Genomic DNA, 18,952 nt, shown 5'->3' with positions numbered 1-18,952 from the left:
TCCTCCCACAGGGGCAAGATGGGACACGCAGGCCGGGGTGATCACCGAGGCCCGTCTAAAGGAACTGACCCCCCACATGCCCGTCATCTCAGTCCGAGCTGTGCCCAATGATCGCCACGAGACCAGGAATATCTATGAATGTCCTCTCTACAAGACCAAGATCAGAGGACCCACATATGTGTGGACGTTTAGCCTGAAGACCCGGGAGCGGCCCGCAAAGTGGGTTCTGGCTGGAGTGGCTTTGCTACTCAGCGTGTGAGACAGAGTTCAGAGGATTGTATCTACTGTAGAGGGACAGGTGGGTTAAAAATGGGGGGGTCCTCAGCTCAACGCAGAGCAAACTCACAGGACCAGCATGAGTTTCTGTTCTTTTTATTGAAAAATGATAAAATATACAGAGGGAAATGCCAAAAGAAATTCACACACTAGATCACAGTTAGAACTGATAAAAGTCAAAGCCTGTTTCGAACAAAAATCAAATCTACCAACTACAAGAGAAGCAGGAGAGAAACATCCGACAGTGCTCTCTCGTTAGAGCGCCATTCAAGTGTGTTATGTCGCGACACTTGTACCTCTTACAGTATGTTATGCATCAGTTCTAGTAGCATATTAAATTACACAGGTGAAATCGTTCTGTCAACGTTACAAGGCAACCTTTAAATTGCCTTTTTGCTCCTTCCTATTTCACAGTACACGAGTGTAGTATTCATCCATTCAATAAAAAACAAAAAAATAAACAAAAGAAATGTGTGTCTACCAGCTCTTTGTCCACTGGAGATTCCTTTACACTAGGGCTGTCACTTTTTCAACATAACCCAGATATTGTCTGTTTTATTGTAGCGTTTAACCTTAATAACCAGTTTGAGTTCAAAACGTACTAGCCTAGAAGCGCAGCAGACTGTCTGAAGTAATTACCCCATGGTCCAGCAGAGGGTGCTCCGAGCACATCTTGGCCTTAGGATCCATCCGTGAATGCCCTCTGGACCCATGTGAAAAATAAGACGTTGATGTTATTTTGCTGTGGAAATGGAGGAAATGTGAAATGTACAGCCATATCTGAATATCAAAGGATATTAAATATTAAAGGAACGCGGTGTCACGTAATATTCATTTAACTTGATTTTTGGAAAAGTGACAGCCCTATTATGCACATACTGTAGTTTACACTATATGTGCTGACAAGGCGATATCTCTAGTTTGGCCTCTGTGTGTTTCCTGTTTGTGTGTGTGTGTGTGTGTGTGTGTGCTAACGTGCTTTCTAGTCACTGTCAGACCAGTCGAGCTCCATCATGTCCATGGCCGCAGTAGCCATGTTGATCTTGGTTCCATGCCGCACGCTGCAGCTCTTCACAGAGTTCTGATTGGATGAAGCCCGCATGCTCACCTGCACTCCCGAGCGGCCGAGGACACCCACTTCACCTCTAATCTTTTGGCTGATGGCCTCGCTGCGGTCACCTCTGACTCCCTGAACTACGACACCCATGTCACTCCGCCGACCCCTGACCCCTAGCTCGCTCCTGACTCCCTGACCGACCACCTTCACTCCCAGGTCACCCATGTTCATGTCCATGTCGCCTAGTCTCTCCATGTCCCCCATCTCATCCATGTCTAAAGACAGCATGTCCCCCAAGCCCCCCAAACTCCCATGGAGACTTTTGAACATGGTTGGGAGCCGCCCTCCTTCAAACCCTCCCTCCATCCCTCTCTCACTAAGTCTGTCTCCACGTTTTTCTATCTCCCACGCCCCCTCCTTCTCCTTCTCCCTTTCCCCGTCCCCACCCGAGTATCCTCGTACTACAGTCGTCACCCTGCTCCTCTGCACGCCTCCTCTGTCCCTTTCCCCCTCCTCCCACGTCCTCTCCTCCCTCTCCACTACACCACCTGGGAAGCTCCGAAGCGTCACCTGCACTCTTCCTCCCTCCATGCTCCCACTGTCATGTCTCTCTTGCTGACCCCAGCCTTTCTCCTCCAGGGTGCCCTCCTCTTCCTCGCCCTCCTCTCCGAATCTCCCCTGCAACCCAAGGAGCATGGCATGCAGCCTCCCACTGTCGAGTGAACCCACCCCCCTTTCCAGCACCGTGCTGCTCCCCCTCTCTGTGTCTCCGTTGCTGAGGGTGCGGATTAGAGAGCTGACGCCGGCACTGCTGACTCCTGTACTGCTGGAGTCCTGAGAGTGCGAGCGGAAGAAAGACCCAGAAGAACCAATGGACATCGGCGAGAAGAACTGTCAGAGATGAGAGCAAGGGGGAGGGTATTACAAAGTCGCACTGTCAGCTGCCTGAACAGATTTACATGGACCTTATTCCACGGTGACTCACTGGTGAGATGTTTGAGCGCTCCATGAGTAGAGAGGTGGGACTGGGAGTCATGTTGGACCGCTCCATCAGCCTTTCCTCCCACAGTCTCAGCCTCCTCTCCCTCTCCTCCAGCTCCTTCTCTTTGGAGTAAAGTTCCCGCTCCAGCTTCCGAAGGCGTTCCAGGGTCGACTCAATTTCACACCTGTAGGGCAGCATACAGGGAGAACATCAGGGATCACTGCTGAGGCTGTTTGGGAAATCACTAAACCCATATAAACTCATACAAACATATAAATAAAAAGTGCAACTTGTCATTACAACTACACATCAAAAAAAAACAATGCAGGTATTAAAAATAGAAGATAACTATTTCCTACATGAGACTGTATGAGAGTCTAACATCATTATTTGATGTAATTCCTGTAATAACAGTCATTGCACATGCAAAACGCTTGTCCTCGTTTGACTGCAATACTTGCAGCAACCACAGGAGGTCACTGCTGTGATTTGTGAGTGTGTATCTATGAGAGTGCATTCACAAACACAATCAGTTCTCACAGCAGCTAAATATAGACAAGAGATCTGATGCACAGCCATACCTTCTCCTATGCTCCTGCCATTCCTCCCTATTCAATTAGCCCACCCCTTTAGCTCCTTCGCTGTCTCTTCCCCTCCTCCACTCTTCCCCTTGTCCCAAGTTTTTCCACTCGTACCCAAAACTTCACTCAGAATTGATTGCCTCGCTGTACTCATGTTAAATATGCACAGAATCTCGCACCTTCTCTCCTCTGCTCTGTCCACCACCCTTCTCTCTCTCTCTCTCTCTCTGTTTCTCTCAGTCTCACCCTCTCCCCGTCTTTACTCCTGTCATCGGTCCTCTCTCTTGTTATCCCTCTATTCTCTGTTTTTGATTTCACATGCACCCATTACATTTCTGTTCCTCCCCTGAACGTCTCCTCCTGTCCATACTTGATGTTTCCACCACCTCTCCCCTCCGTCTCCTGTCGTTTCCCCCCATGGTGGAGTGAGGGCACAGTGGAGTAGAGGAATCTCTTTCATGGACGCTTTCCAGAGAGCTTATTATAGACTGAAGTAGAGTACAGGGTCACACATTCAACTTCTCTCCTGAGCATTACAGTCCACAGAGCCGTGCGTAAATGTGTGCGCGCGCGCTGAGATTCTGCGCCGAGTTAAATTTAAGTAAACAACGGACTGCATTTGCGATAAGAAACTAAAACCTCTCTTTGAGCTTTGATTAGAGATGATGCCTCATGCTCCGATGCACTGCAGATACAAGGCCACCATTAGCTTAGTCATTTAGCAAAGTTTTAATAATATTTCTATGAAGATACAACCAGAATATGCAGGATATGAAGAATGCTTAAAGCGGTCTTGAATCAACCCCCACGTAAAAGACCTTTTTGACAGCAGCCATTTTCATCATGACGCACAAGGACAAACACAGGTGTTGACCAACAACGTTAATTATAGTTGTTCCAGTGCAGGGTCCTGGTGTTGTTCAAGTGTAAGGGAAGGTCACACTCAATATTTGACAAGCTGTTTTCTTTCTTTCTTTCTTTGTGTTATTGTCCGAAAATGTGATGTTGTTCATATTTCCTGTATTTTCTGGTCGCATGCTGCATTATATATGGTCATTATAGCATTGCAGAAACAACAAATCTCATGTTGGCTTAAGACTTATACATCTACAAAACTCTGTGTTTGTACCTCCACTGGTCCTTGTTATGTAAGAAGGAATTGCACTGGTCCGGTAGTCTGCTGTCATTGGCCATGGTCTCCAGGGTTACCAGCACCTGCTTAAACTGCGGACGCTCCTGTAGGTACATGCGTGCACACAAGCAGAAGTAACACTCATACATGTTTTTATTATCTTATTATTCAGGGGTGTTGCTAACCAGGGCAACAACAATTTTAAGAGAACCCCTGTTTATACATATCAAATAGCAGACTGCAGTGATTTTATGGTTGAAACCCCCCCCCCCTAATTAGACCCAGTGACGTTAGTTTGGTACAGTGTGATAAAGGGGCCCCCTGAGTACGTCCTGCCCAGTCTCTTCAATAAGATAGTCTTTGGATCCATCTCGAGCTTACCTTTGGGTCTGCTTGCCAACATTTCCTCATCAGCTCAGCAAAACTAGCTGGACAGCTGGTGGGGATGGTCAGCCTCTAGATAAACAGAGTCATAAACAAAAGCCAGTTAAAGGTCCAGTGTGGCACATTTACTATGCGTTACTGGCAGAAAATGAACACATACTGTAAGTAATGTTTGTACAAGCGTAGAATAAGTTGTTTTTTGTAGACTTCAAATGAGCCTTTTATGTCTGACATAAAATGGTGACATACAAGAGTGTCCGTGTTTATCTTTCGGTCGTATTGCAAACTGCAGCAACACGGCACTAAGATAGAGTTCCTGCGTTAGGATCTCAGTGTGGCCTCAGCACAGGTCTGAATGAGCCCAGACAGCTCCACGGGGCTGCGCAGTAAATGGAAACAGTTTTCTGTGGGGATTAATCCTAAAATATCACTGAGTGGAGCGAGGGCAAGTTGGAGGGTCAGGAAGAGGTGTAGCCGTGAAGAGGAAAATCAGAGGGAGACTGGGAAAGGAAGAGACACAGCGAGTTATTTAGGGAGAGTATTTGGAGCTTAGCCAACAGCTACTCAGGAATCATGTTCTCAGTTGTTTGCTGGCTCCCACTGTGACGCTGTGTGGCTGCTAGAGGGGATTCGGGCACGTCAGTAACTGAAAAACACTGTTTAACCATCATCCCCTTCCACCCATAAACACTCTTGAATCAACCCGCCTATCGCTGTAGTCCTTTCCCTCTGTCTCTCTTCCGCTCATAAAGGCATTAGCTGGGGAGGGGGGCTCTGGCTGAGCTCCACTGCTGTGTATCCAGTCCTTACAAGAGCACAGAACTGACATCAGGCCTAAAAATACCCAGCCTCAGTCTCACCAACTCACAGTGGAAACCATGAGAGCATCGCATTGTTCCTGCAGCCTTCTCAAAGTCTGGTGGGTCTACATGTTTACAAGGTATTCGAAAAGGTACACGTGCCCGTCTGCGTGTCTGTGTGCGTCTGCGTGCGTCTGCGTGCGTGTGTTACCTCTTGTTTCTCCACCACCAGCCACGCAACCTGCAGCCCTTCAAAGCCTTTGAAAGGAACCTCCCGAGTCAGCATCTCCCACAGCACCTGGTCACAGAACATTCAAACATCACATCCTGTGCAGTAGATCAAGACGGGAATTTGTCTCATCCATGTATCCACTGTCCAAGGTTACAAATGGCGTGGGGTCATGAATTCAGCTTTCTTAAAAGCGAGTTTGTCTCTTCCCCTTTATTGTTCCATGTGAGAAGCCCAGGCCGCATCCCTGTCCACACTGCTAGATAAATAACTGCTGCTGCAACTCTGAAAATCTTTGGTACGCAGTATGTGGTTGAAGGAGTGGGACAACATGCTACATCTGAAGATTAAAGATAAAGAGACTTTTCCAGAAACAGTGACTGAATTCTGCAACCAGCTTATCGGATCTTAATCAGCTTAAATGTTGTAGATCCAACAAGTTCCTGTTTTGTTTCTGTTGTTTTCCACACATAGCGACAAACAACCATCCACTCTAAGTGTCCAGTTGACCTAATCCCCAAATCTGCATGTTTTTGTACCGTGGGAGAAAACCCACACACTCATGGAGAGATGAGAACATGCAACACTTGTATTTATTTAACGTTTCCTTTTTTCCTCTGATGTTTAGCTGTAGATCTTCATGTCAGAATAGGAAAGTTTGATCTCTGGCATCATGTGCAGTGCTGAGAACTCACCACGCCATAGGAGTAGGTGTCACAGGTCTCAGACACAGGCAGGCTCTGAATGACTTCAGGTGCCATCCAGGGGAACGTGCCCACCACCGTCATATGGGTGGTATGAGAGAGAAACTTAGATGCTCCAAAATCACAAATCTGGAATTGCAACAGAGAGAATGAGGGGGAAAAAAAATAACCTAAAATAAAAGCTGTGTGTCTGAAGTGAATTGAAAACAAATGCCAAAGATAACAATGTTCTTGTCCATAAATCACAAGATAACAGTTACAAACCTTCAGCACTTTGTCTGCTGTCATTACCACTGTGAAGCAAGAGAAGTGATGTGAGTGAAGGTAAAGTATGAAGAGCACTGTTGTTTACACGTGCAAGACAAACTCAGAGTGTGATCGAAGTCAAACGTTACCATTGCGTGACTTGAGGTCTCTATGAATGACTTTGACTGGAGCCTCTGCGTGCAGGTAATGCATTCCTGAAAGATGACAAATGACATTTAAGAAGTGTGAAAATTGTTTTTATTACATTTCTTAGACGTTGGCTGAACGATTTGGGCAGAAATCCACTCTTTCTTAGGCTACAGATTTATATAGAAAACAAAGGACCAGAAATAATGAGGACAAAATTTACGAGTTTGTTCTCAACAGATTAAACATGAGCAGGCTTGAATTCAACTTTTAATTGTTATCACTCTATTTGACAGGTGACTTTTCATCAAAACCCAGAGAACATCTGTGGATTTATTAATCTTTCATCTTCATCCTCAACCTTTGATTACTCATCAAAAGTACAATTTCTTAACCCTTTTATGAATCAATTAATCCTTTCCTGCCAAAAACTCATCTGCTACTGCTGTTCTGTATTGTGTAACTTTTTTATATAAACAAATCTTTCGTCTTTTTACATTTAAACCTTTGTCAAATAAGTTCACTCAGTGCTACTTAAGACTATCGGCTCCAAAGGACTCTTTTATTTAAATATTGTGTTGCCCAGCAATGTTTCCACGCTGTAGGACATGACTGATTTTATGTCAGAGTAGACAGAGGCAATAGCAACATTGCACTAGTAAAGCGAGATGGCTGCAACCAGGTTGTAAATATGTCTGAAACATACAAAGAAACATCCACAAAGAACTTCAGAAGGGAATTAATGTTACTACTGTTCAAATAACCCAGTAGTATTCAGGTGAGGGACACAGCAGCATACAAATAATGTTACACTGAGGCTCAAACTGAGGCTGAATAATAACATAAACAACACCTTTAGTTACGCACCATGGCTTTAATGAATTCATTTATTCCTGCCTGTTGTAGTAAATGATTAAAAAGCTTGTCGGTGCGGAATATAAACAAGTGAATGAAGAGGCGAGTAAAGGATTCTCTCTAAATAATGGACCCTGGTGCTCGAACACAAGTACTATGTCCTCAGTCTTACCTTTGGCCATCTGTATGGCCCATGTCATGATCTGCTCCATGTCCATCTCCTCACTCTGCTCACTGGAGAGGTACTCATACAGAGAACCCCCGCTAGCATATTCTGCAAACAGTGACACACATGGAAACATTGATTATTGAAAAAAAAAAAAAAAAGCACATGTGTATCTATGTTTATACAGCTACACAGTCACCAAGTCCATGAGCAAAATGAATGGATTGAATACAGATGTGTCAGCTTTGTAAACGATGGCTAACTGTCCGCTTTGATTGATATTTTAAAGAATGTGATATCTTGTGGTCTACCTCATTATTCTATAATGTTTAACAGCTGCACATGGCCCAGCCTTTAAGATTTGACAATGAAAATATCTGGAAAACCTGTTTTTATTCAAGGGGGCGGAATACTTGGTCAGACTCGACCGCAGCGAGAACTACAGCCAGACAGGTTTTTCAGTCGTGTGTCGCCGTCGTCGTCGCCACCGCCGCTGTGTCGTAACCATTTGACTCTATCCAGGATTACTACCACGTCTAAACACGCTGGTCTCAGTTACAAATGTCCTGCCAGGAAAAGCAGCAGGAACCTGTGCTCAAGAGTAGACCGTGACACTTCAAAACGCACACTAACACTGCTCGGCCACCCGAGCATGTGCTAACGTGCGTTTAAGTGGCACGTCCAGGACCAAATATGATCAAATCAAAGAGAGAACCATCTGCTCTGACCCCTTTCTGAACGGAGCATACAGTATTCTCTTATCCTCACTGAAGACAGGGATTAAATGACCCTGGCCATATGTTCATATTGTTATTCTTATGAGGAAATCTTAAAGGATATGAGTGTCTCGCTCTCTCCCACACACATACTGTACATACAAACACACACACACACACACAGTGTCTGACCTGTGACAATGCCATAGTTGGGAGATTCCAGCACGGCTCCATAAAACTGAATGATGTTCTTATGACTCAGGACACTGAGAATCTCAGCCTGGTCGAGGAAAAGGGAGAAGAAGAAACAAGAGAAGGGACATGAACAACTTCATTAGCAGATTACTTCAGTGGTCCAGTATCTGACACTGGTGCAGAGAGATAGCATTTAAATTACAGTGATTACAAGGTCAAATTCAAAGCACTCTCAAGATCCATTTCTCACGCTTTTCCAGCATTTATTATATAAATACATACATCACAATATAATAGATGGTATTATGCTATAACAATAGTCAAGTTTACACATGCAAGCGAGGTCCAGGCAGAGCAGTATTCATTTAGACTTTCCGACTTTAAATAATCTAATAAGCAAACTATTCAGCCCATTAGCCATTTGTAGTGAAAGAAATACACTTTTCAGCACTTTTGAAAACACAACATTAAAATCCTAGAGTTACGGGCCAAGTTTGAACTAAATTCAGACGGTGTCGTCTGAACTCGTGTCTGAACCTCTGTCGTGCCTCAGGTTAAGCCTGCAAACAAAGGCCTTTCACACTGCGGTGACAAACAAAACATAAATCTGAACTGACATTTATTGTAGGTCATAACCTTTACATTATGTGGAAATGATGCCTCGCTAACCATCACATCTATGAAATCACACAAGCAACTGCAACTGAAAATCAAAACGTTTTATAAATAGTTTTTCTTCCAAAGAAAGAGAACTCTTTTTTTCCTCGGTCTACCATATGTGAGTTTGTCAAATATCATTTTGTGAATATACTGTAGCGATGGAAAGCAACTTTAAAAAGGTACAATTACACAAATACTGTTCTTTTGCACTACTTTTGAGCGTCTTTATATTTCTGCGTCCACAGATTTTTAAAAGTGACATGATATACTTTAGGTTTTACTTCCTCATCATGGTTACATCCGAGTTATCCAACCGTAACTTTTCAGATTAAGAGTTTAAATTAAAAACTATAAGTAATTATTCCACCTCAATGAACTGGACCAGTGTTTCTCACTTTTTAAAGATGACAAAGTAGCGCGACCAAAATCACAATGTGAAATGTGACAAATTGTGAAAATGTAATTCTCTATAATGAGTGCTTTTGGTCATATGATGGTGAGTTATATGTATTTATGTATGTACATGTAGTTTGGTGTTTTTATTTCCTTAACTTTTTTCACTTAAAAGGGCCACACAGTTGGTGTAGTGGTTAGCACTCTTGTCTTTGCAGCAATGAGACCCGGGTTCGTGACCCGGTCAGAACAAGTGTCTTTCTGCATGGAGTTTGCATGTTCTCCCCGTGTGTGCGTGGGTTTTCTCCGGCTTCTTCCCTCTGAAAATTGGCACAGCACCTACCGCGACCCTCATGTGGAGGATAAAGCGGTACAAGATGGATGGATGGATTCCACATTCAGTGTGTGAAAGATTCATGAAGAATATGCTCAGCAGCAGTTATCCATAATAACATGTCTGCCCACCCTCCACGTGTTTGTCCACAAGTGTGAGAAAGTGATTGTCAGCCCATGTGTGACAATGCATTGTCTGTATATACAGTACATGCCTGACTCACCCACAGGTCGTCCTGATTCCCTGACACTGGCTTGTGAAGCAGCACCGCTCCAGCATTAATAACACGGAAGGAAACTATGTTTGGATCATTATCGGGGTCATATACTACGTGGAGAACCACCCGGCCTGGACTGCAGTGCATTAAAGCATGAGAATGACCACACACCTCGCCCTGACATACAATGGGAGGAACAGAGGAGTGCTGGCATAAATAAAAAACGCTCCTTCCACAAAAGAGCGGGAGGAGGGGGAGGACAGAGAGGTATGTTTAAGATAAACACAAGTTCAACAGCAGAAGGAGGAGGGGGCTCTGAGTGTCTGAGTTCAAAGAGAAATTAGTGGAAACTGATTTGTTAAGAGCAGCCATGTCCCATTCGTCAGGGAGGCCAAGTCTGTGGTTTTCCAACAGAATTGGGCTACATTTGAGGTAATGAGGTGATCTGTCTGTGGGTCGAGCAGGTCTGTGTTGCATTCACAACATGGATCAAGATGGGGGAGAGATCCCAAACCATATAATCAAGCAACACTGGTGATTGTAAAATAGCTCCAGTTCAATGATTTTATTTTGCTGTACAGCATCAGGTTCAGCCCCTTTACAGCAGCCATTCCCGGAGATTTGACAAGAAATTATAGATGGTTCAAATTAGTATTTTACTGGAGATTTTGTTAAAGTAGAAAATTAAATTTTATGTAGAAAATATGTTTAAAATTACATTTTTAATTAATTTATCAGACAGACATGGAAACGGTTTCTTTACCAGTACAAAATATTATTAGGCATCACAGAAATGTTATATTATGCACACATTTGCCCAGAATGCTTTGTCTTTCTTCTTTATAAAGTGTATCCCAATATCAATATTTTCCCCCATTTGAGAAACACTAAAATTAAATCAATATGTATATGTATGTATATATGTGTATATATATATATATATACACATATACATATATATATATATATACGTATATATATATATATATATATATACACATATATATATATATACACACACACATTTATTGTTCATTCACAACCAGTGTTAATGTTGTGGCTCATGGTTTTGTGTGTGTGTGCAGTAAATACATGTGACATAAACAATAACTTTGTGTCAAACAGGCAGGGTGGAGGGGGAAAAGGGAAAGAGGAAGCAAAAAACATCAGTAAACTGATCTTCACAGAACTATATTTCGATTTTGATATGACCATATAGTAGGCCATTTTGGGACACTGGTTAAATACCTATTTAGGGTAAACAGCTTTTAATGCTGGCACAAATAAACATTTATGCTTATTGTATGTGTATGTATTGTCATTGTAGATGTTACAAATGTGTGGCAATGATAGTAATGTCGTTGGGCATGTGGCAGCAGTATATCTTGAAGGTTTTGATTTGCAGTTCCCCCCCCCCCCAACGCAGACCTGGCAACCCTACCACTGGTGTGCATGGATATCCATTTTTTGTGTGATACGGTTGTGTTGTAGTGTTCGAGTGTGTGTGTCCACCCTCTTACCTCTTTGTCAATCTTTAGAAGCTTCTTCACAGCCACTTCCTTGTCCTGGGATATCCAGATGGCCCTGTAGACGCTCCCAAAGCTGCCTCCTCCACAGTTCTCATAGAAAAGCAGGTCCTCATGCTTTATCTGCACAAACGACGAGCCAGGGGACGACATGGCATACTGACTCACACACTCTCACACACTCACTCACTCACAAACACATTCACATACAAAGAGAGGCCAAAAGCTTGCACTCTCAAGTCCCAAAACGGCCGGCCCAAAAGTATGAACAATTCTCAGATCAGTACAGCGAGAGTGAAGGATGACAAATTAAGAGAGGTGGAGTAGTTTCCTCTGCGAGGTCAGAGTGGATGTTGTCAGGCGACAGAAGAGATTGTCAGAGGGAAGAAACCAGAAAGTGCTGGAAGAGAGAGAGAGAGAGAGATAGAAGTTTGCACCCTGTGAGTCAGGGAATGTCGAGGCCCCCCGTCACTACTAGACAACATTGCCCGATAGTGGTGATACAGTGTAACTACAACATAGACACACACAACACACACAGTGTGTGAAGATGAAAGGGAGGTGAGTGTTTTGAGTGTGTGTAAGTTACGGTTTGCAGTGAGTGTGTAGCAGACACACTGTTCAAATATGGCCACTGGCATCCAGGGTATTCCTTCTTAGTGGATAACTGTAGCTATATAAAGATCTCCATAAACTGCACGCCCCAAACCCCCCACCCACCCAACACACACACACAAACACACACAACTTCAACCTATGGCATGTCATAGATAGTAAATCAGTTAGCAACAAGGACGACTGCCACACATAACTAAATCCTTCTCTCACACACTGCAGCTAAAAACACACACTCACCAGAGAAGCCAGACAGGGACAGTGTGTTACTCAGCCCAACAGGAATGACCCGGTGACCTCATCGGAAAGGAGAGCCATGCTGACATCACTGTGCAGGGACAGGTGAGATCAGCTCGGGAAGTTAGGACACTTCTCACTGGTCGTCAGTTTTCATGTCTTAAAGTAGACTTCATAATGATTCATAACTGATACATGACTAAAGGGCTGAAGGAGTGTGATAGCTAATGGTTACATTTGACGGAAAAGAAAAACATTTACATGATTTTTAATACTCGTGCTGCAGGATGGCATTACAGAGGAACTAAAGGCAGTGCCAAATTCTATGGTTCTTGCTGTAGGAAGCATAAAAGTGCTATACAATATGCTCGAAACACAATATTCCCACTGCATGGGTCAGATCTTATCCTCAAAATCCAAATTTCCACCAAAAGTAATAGACATTTATTTATCTGAGACCTAGTTGTCTGATGCACATGTAAAATAATTGTGTTATGTTATGTGTGCATAACATAAAGTGACCTCAAATTGCAAAACAATGGTATTCTCTCCTCCATGTGCACATTTTTTTCCCATACTTGGTCATGAATAGACGACACGGAGCGATAACCACCAGGCTTTGTTGACTTAAATGATTTAAAATGATGCAGCAGAGGCAAAGACTGTATTTAAACTTACAGTCACTGGTGTGAGTTGAGCTCCATCTACACTTCCCATGATTCAACATGATTTAAGCTGCCCCATGTCCGTGTCTCTCAAAGTCTACAACCACTCTCTGACACAAACAAACAAATGTACTCTCAATGATACCAGGTGGGTTATTTTTTTTCTCAGAAGTGACTCATCCGTGTTCAGAATGACAGGACGTTATTAATCTGCTCTGTGCTGCATGTCAAGTCATTCAAGTGCCCCAATTTGCAGAAGCCAATCTGAAGATACATATTATATGCATTGGTCATCTTCCTCATTGTCAAGTGATACACACTACTGACCTTACATGAACCAGGTGCACTCTCCACAACCATCCACTACACCAGCAGCACCCCCTGCAGTAAGGCTAAAGAAAATATCATTAATTTGTCAATGTATAAAAAGTGCTGTAAAGAGAAAGTTTCTTTGAAGTTAGGCTTGCTGATTTTCCTTAGGCCCAAAAAAATTAAATGTATTGCTTTTTTCAATCACTAGATCCAAACAGGGAGAACAAAAGTACGTCCTGAGCATTAGCACTGTTAAATTAGCTTTCTTTTATTATTATTTACAAGGCAGACTACACAAACAGTACACTTACAGGCAGCTCTGGGGGGATGGGGAGGGGGCAGCATCGCTGCAGTTCTCGACAAACACCATCACATCAAAAGCTCCTGAGATCAAAAAGAAAATGAATGACACTTGTCAAGAACACGCTCAAACTCTACACCCTGTTATACAAAATGAAAATAACACGGACTGAACACAGCTGGGAGATGACAAGGTTCTTGAGATGCTTTTTAGACTCCATCTATCCACGGTCATTGCTTCCAAATCAAAGAGACACAACAAGGTCATCCAGCAAAACAGATTCGACCAAGTAACCTCCTCATCTAGGATAATTTGTAATCATAAGGTGTCCTCCACTGCAAAAATGAAACACAGTATATTGACAAATTTGAACACTGCTCGGAAGGAAGGCTTTAATTCAACTAATACTCTTGTGAATAGTTTTGAAATTTGTCTGACTAGTAAAGGGACACCAATATTCACCTAAAGGACACCAAATCCTAAAGACTCTCAAAGACTTGACATACTCCAGTAGATTCTGAAGTAAATAAGTGCTTTCAGATGTTATACCTTTCCATGTATTCACCAGGGACAATGAGGAGTCTAATTTTCACTACAGACTATGTGGTTCTCAGTGTCTGTCCACGAGTACATCTGTCAAGAGAGTAAAGTTTGCTTTACAGGCAAGTACAGCAATATAATGTAAACAAGGGCGAATCTTGGGTAGCACAACATTACAGGACACGCCGATAGAAATCCACTGTATAGAACAAAAAGCCAATGAAGTTCAGTCATGCAGGATACTGATTCCAGTTCTATACATTACAATTCTATCTAACAGGTCCCAACGAGTGACAGCTAATGTGGTTTAAACCATCAGTCACAGCGACAGGAGAGCAGCTGAACAGTGTGTCTGTCCAGGAGGAAGAGGCTTTTAATGGCACAGTATATGTCCTTGATTCATAATAGTCCATAAGAGTGATAATGTCACTGAGTGTTGTGATTTGCTACTGAACATCCAGTTGTGTTATTTCATCCGGGTCATTTGTGTGTTTTTGTCTTTTTTTTTTCTTTTGCTGCTAGTGTCACAGAGAAGGCGATTGTGGTTTTAACATGTGGAGCTCATGTCCGCCGAGGCTCCAGCCTATAGGAGAGCTGCGTCAGCGCCCTCTGGTTGTCAATGACGCAGAGCTTCCTGACGTAACCCCGCACCTCTGCTTGGTTTTTGTTTGGTTGGCATATGTCTGGATCTAACACAGCAGAATAGGAGCAATTACAGAATAAGAGAAAGAGTCATTAGTGGAGAAATCCGATAAAGTCAGCAAACAAATGTAATGAACTGATAAAGAATGTTATTCTTACTGAAAGGTTGGCTTCTACAATGTCTCACTTGTCGAATAGTGTTAGCTATAAGACGCTACAAAAAACCAAAGACATTAAGTCAAGCATGAGTGTGGACACTTGTAAGACTTATGATTATTATTATTATTATTATTATATGAACTTGGTAATTATCACTTTTATTGTGCACAAAAACTCACCATTTTCTCAAAATTGACCATATTGTCAATGAATGTCTTGTTGCCCTCATGTGTGAATGTCATGTCTGAAAAGAAGTGATGAAAATGAATGGCAGCTGTATTTCTCTCACTACTAGTTAAAAGTAGTTGTATAAGTCACTAGTTGATAAGTGAGTCATACCTTTAAGAAGGAGGGGCATAAAGGGGATGATTGGCGGCTCCAGTTTGGTAACAGTGAGTCGGTAGGACCTGTGGTTTCTGGATGGGTCCTGTCACAAAACGTATCACCAGTCATTACAAAATAAATTAAATTATTAGTTCATTATTTCTGATTATTTTGATTTAACGTACTTTGATTTCATTTAACCTCTTAAAAATAGAAGCCAGTTCATCTTCTTGTGGAAATTCAGAGTGAGACCAGTTTGAGCCATGTATTGGCTAAAAACAAGCCTTTTTGATGGACATGTGAAATGTTGCAGTTGCCCCGTAGGATTACATTGTAACCATTGCCACTGCATCACGGTTCCCTACTGTATCAATCTACTGAACCAATTCAAAGTACTACTCCTTTAAATATGTTTTGAAAGTCTTATAAATGCAACTTACCATCATGCTCTCAAACTCAGCGTAGAACTTCTTAAACTTTGTGGGGAGTTTCTGCCAAAAATGTATGTAGAACTTTAGCAAAGACAGAATACAAGCAAGGTTTGCAGCGGAAAACAGATATACAGAATACTTTACCTCCCACGTCTGGCTCAGTCTGCTGACAGCAGGGTTGCTCATCCCCATAATAATGGCAAAGAACGAATTCAGGTTCTTAAACTCTCGACAGCTACAGACAAAAAAAAAAAAAACCACAAATAAGAACTCGAGCAAATGCAACTAAAAATCCACCTAGTTGCTTGCACGCGAAGGCACGTGACAGTTGTCACTCACTGTGCAGCTATCTTGATGAACTTCTTGAGGAGCTGGACTCTTTTGCTGAGCTGTCCACAGAGACAGACTTCAGTGACAACCCACAGTTGAACCTGGTTGAATCTCCGCAGGAACAAATCCAGGTTAGCTGTTGTTCTTCTGAAGCTTTGTCGGCCAAACGTGTGGTAGAGTAACTCGTGCTGAGGAGCGGGGGAAGAGACATCAAGAGAATACAGTTTACAGTTTATTCAGTGGGGAGTTGTTGCATCCTGAGTCTATTATTCCTGTATCAAATATGAGTTTTGCTACTGTATGAACAATCAGAACAAGGCCTGTGCAGCCCCAACACTCTTGTCTGTACTGGTCTTAGGTCATTTATAGTGTGTCTGTGTAAGAGAGATACCTCATGTACACAGCTGAAGAGCTCCCAGTCAAACATGGTCATTTGGTAAGCCAGGTCCTTAGAGCTCATCAGCTCAAAAGTTGACATGGAGCCTGCAGAGGGGCCCTCCTGGTCTGGAAGAGGAGCCTGAGACACACAAGTCACAAAAGAACACAAAAATTCACAAGCACATAGCAAACACACGCCAGAAGACGTATAATAATAGCACCACTAAGATGTATGATATACAGCTGTTATCCAGGGAGTCATTTTGTGAATTGACTGGCCAGTCACTGTATATTTGTCACAATATACAGTATATATATATATACATATACGCACACACATATATATATATACATATACATATATATATATACATATACATATACATATATATATATATACATATACATATACATATATATATATATATATATATATACACACACATACACGCTGTACAAAAGCATTGCTACAAGACCATTAAACTATACATTAAAGCAGTTTAATAGCAACATATTCCAAGTGAGCAGGGCAAAGACTCTCCTCTTACCACACTGCTAAGCTGGTCTCGTGGACAGGCAAATAATCGCCCATTGATGTTCAAAGAAGAAAACACCGACACGTCATTTGGCTTCAAGATTAGTTTTTCTATAACACAAAGAGAGAAGACTGGCCTGTATAACAGTGGTAAAACTACGCATCAGTTTTTAAGGTAAAGTGGTTTACCAGAATCCACTGAAAGGATTAATAATGTCTCTATAGGTGATGCGACTGTTGAATAGTTGAATCGATCAGTGTTCTTACCACAAGCAGAGCTGAGGTGGATCAACACCAGCTCGTCACTCGTGCCAAGTTTGTCGGCCACAGCACCAATAACTTCTCGTCCTGTTGCTGCCACAGAAACCCGGATCGTAGTGTATGTGTGGTCACTGCAGTAGACCTTCAGTAGGACTACACAAACATACACATAATACAATCAATACTGCAATACTATGATATAGTATCTGACCATATCTAATGAAGTCTTAAACCCAGCAGATTAGAATTCATTCACATTCACATTTAAATCTCATGGCAATATCAAACAATTTTGCTTGACTGATGCTAGTAAGACAAAAAAAGGATATTAAACACAAACTTACTGTCATCGTGATTCCTAATGGGCTGTTTCTTTTGCAGTCTTTCCTCTCCATTGCTGAACTGTCGTATTAATGTTTTCTGTTGAATTATACGGGACAACACGTCAGTATCCACAACATTATGATGCAGTTGAAGGGGCTATAGGAAACAAATGTATTGGAATGTATAGTAGAAAAATCATAAAAAACATGTAAAAACTGAAATACTGGTTCACTGATAACAGCCAGTTTACATTTGCAGCCCAGAGAAGAAGAAAAACAAGGATCTGTGGTAGGGATGCATAAAATACAGACTGAAAGTAGAAAGGAACTGTGTGGATACTTTTCTCCTGGAAAGAGAAGAAGCTTCATCCAATTATAGCTAACTCTCTCTCATCAAAGTTCATTCATTCATCATCTACTGCTTCATCCTCCACATGAGGGTCACAGGGCCGCTGAAGCCAATCCCAGCTGACATAGTTATGGATGAATGTTTATTATTTATCATATATAATGTTAACAGTCTGTCACTTCTGATATTGCTGCTACTCTCGAGCAGACCCACATTAAAAATGTAATATCTGCCTGTTGCTGACACCTGAAAATGAACCAAAGGTTTGAAGTATGTAAAAATAAAATGGTGCAACAGTTACGTATGTATGTGGATGGGTTTGTGCCATCCGAGTTGGGATTGTAGTTATTAGTAATTGTAGACACTAATGATCATTGCTGTAGATACATTTTTTTCTTAATCCAGACATACCTTTTTTGTTGATTTGGCTTCTTCTGAACTGCAAAAAAAGTAGAAAATGACATCATTAATAAATATGACTGAGGTTAGGGAGTAAAACATGTGAAAAACTTTAGCCAAATGTAGCATGTGAGAAAACATACTGTAATTTCACAATGTTTTCCAGGTCAGGAACAAAGTCTTTCAGAGCTCTCAGCATCCGAGAATCATTCAATAAACTTCCGTATAACTCCTGCAGTAAGACAGACAGAAAGTAGGACATTCAAACCATGCAGAGGATCCAATTTACTGCATTTGAAAGCATCTTTGTATTTGTATTTACCTCCAAGAAAGAGATAGCAGCGGGCTCCTCCTGCAGCAGGTAGGAGTGTGTGCTAGCCCAGCGCAGAGCTAGGATGAGGGCCCTCCTCTTGTTGTTGAGTGCATACTCAAGCCTCTCCTGCTCAGAGCCAGGCGGAGATGCCACGTGGTAGGTGCACATGAAGGTTAAAGATAATTACAAATACAGCAGATCTTGTGTTTCTGACACAGAAAACACACACAGGCAGTGA

General features: G+C 42.3%; 3 protein-coding genes across 5 annotated transcripts in view; 1 reads left to right on the top strand and 2 right to left on the bottom strand.

Annotated features, from left to right (window-relative positions):
- The window catches only part of dnah9l (dynein, axonemal, heavy polypeptide 9 like), a 36,157-nt gene extending 35,768 nt beyond the window's left edge, over nucleotides 1-389 (top strand). Inside the window, exon 89 of the mRNA XM_058645524.1 lies at nucleotides 12-389. Within this exon, the coding sequence (XP_058501507.1) occupies nucleotides 12-259 (248 nt within the window). The 3' untranslated portion in view covers nucleotides 260-389. The remainder of the gene's footprint in view (nucleotides 1-11) is intronic.
- LOC131471153 (mitogen-activated protein kinase kinase kinase 20) lies at nucleotides 359-12,025 on the bottom strand. The gene is made up of 11 exons (XM_058647517.1): nucleotides 11,595-12,025; nucleotides 8,468-8,555; nucleotides 7,566-7,667; nucleotides 6,541-6,606; nucleotides 6,410-6,438; nucleotides 6,137-6,274; nucleotides 5,424-5,510; nucleotides 4,410-4,484; nucleotides 4,026-4,132; nucleotides 2,319-2,499; nucleotides 359-2,224 (listed from the first exon to the last, which is right to left on the bottom strand). The coding sequence occupies exons 1-11, from the start codon at nucleotides 11,751-11,753 to the stop codon at nucleotides 1,259-1,261; spliced, it is 1,998 nt and encodes a 665-aa protein (XP_058503500.1). The 5' UTR covers nucleotides 11,754-12,025; the 3' UTR covers nucleotides 359-1,258.
- Nucleotides 12,026-12,343: 318 nt separating this feature from the next.
- The window catches only part of LOC131462634 (rap guanine nucleotide exchange factor 4-like), a 23,046-nt gene continuing 16,437 nt past the window's right edge, over nucleotides 12,344-18,952 (bottom strand). The window contains exons 17-32 of one of the 3 annotated variants that reach the window (XR_009240895.1): nucleotides 18,724-18,874; nucleotides 18,545-18,633; nucleotides 18,414-18,441; nucleotides 17,675-17,750; nucleotides 17,337-17,483; nucleotides 17,083-17,180; nucleotides 16,548-16,673; nucleotides 16,166-16,344; nucleotides 15,971-16,061; nucleotides 15,836-15,886; nucleotides 15,411-15,498; nucleotides 15,251-15,315; nucleotides 15,072-15,126; nucleotides 13,741-14,959; nucleotides 13,445-13,509; nucleotides 12,344-12,543 (exon numbers count right to left, since the gene is read on the bottom strand). Coding sequence is in view for 2 of the 3 variants with exons in the window: in XM_058634027.1 (XP_058490010.1) it covers nucleotides 14,832-14,959; nucleotides 15,072-15,126; nucleotides 15,251-15,315; nucleotides 15,411-15,498; nucleotides 15,836-15,886; nucleotides 15,971-16,061; nucleotides 16,166-16,344; nucleotides 16,548-16,673; nucleotides 17,083-17,180; nucleotides 17,337-17,483; nucleotides 17,675-17,750; nucleotides 18,414-18,441; nucleotides 18,545-18,633; nucleotides 18,724-18,874 (1,372 nt within the window). In the remaining variant the exon portion in view is untranslated. Of the gene's footprint in view, nucleotides 12,544-13,444; nucleotides 13,510-13,570; nucleotides 14,960-15,071; nucleotides 15,127-15,250; nucleotides 15,316-15,410; nucleotides 15,499-15,835; nucleotides 15,887-15,970; nucleotides 16,062-16,165; nucleotides 16,345-16,547; nucleotides 16,674-17,082; nucleotides 17,181-17,336; nucleotides 17,484-17,674; nucleotides 17,751-18,413; nucleotides 18,442-18,544; nucleotides 18,634-18,723; nucleotides 18,875-18,952 lie in introns of those variants that run through there. The other 2 variants (XM_058634027.1, XM_058634014.1) reach the window with 2 other exon arrangements.

The sequence above is a fragment of the Solea solea genome, chromosome 1 (genome assembly GCF_958295425.1).
Source record: "Solea solea chromosome 1, fSolSol10.1, whole genome shotgun sequence".
Classification (NCBI taxonomy): Eukaryota; Metazoa; Chordata; class Actinopteri; order Pleuronectiformes; family Soleidae; genus Solea; species Solea solea.
Note: the sequence above shows the minus strand (reverse complement) of the source record. Positions and strands in the feature narration are given on the sequence as shown.

Excerpts from the sequence above, each read along its gene's own strand:
- LOC131471153 (XM_058647517.1), bottom strand. The coding sequence starts at position 11,753 with ATGTCGTCCCCTGGCTCGTCGTTTGTGCAGATAAAGCATGAGGACCTG. Across the intron at positions 8,556-11,594 it reads TTCTAAAGATTGACAAAGAG|GCTGAGATTCTCAGTGTCCT; the intron begins GTAAGAGGGTGG and ends TTCCTCGACCAG. Across the intron at positions 6,607-7,565 it reads GGCCATACAGATGGCCAAAG|GAATGCATTACCTGCACGCA; the intron begins GTAAGACTGAGG and ends GTCATCTTTCAG.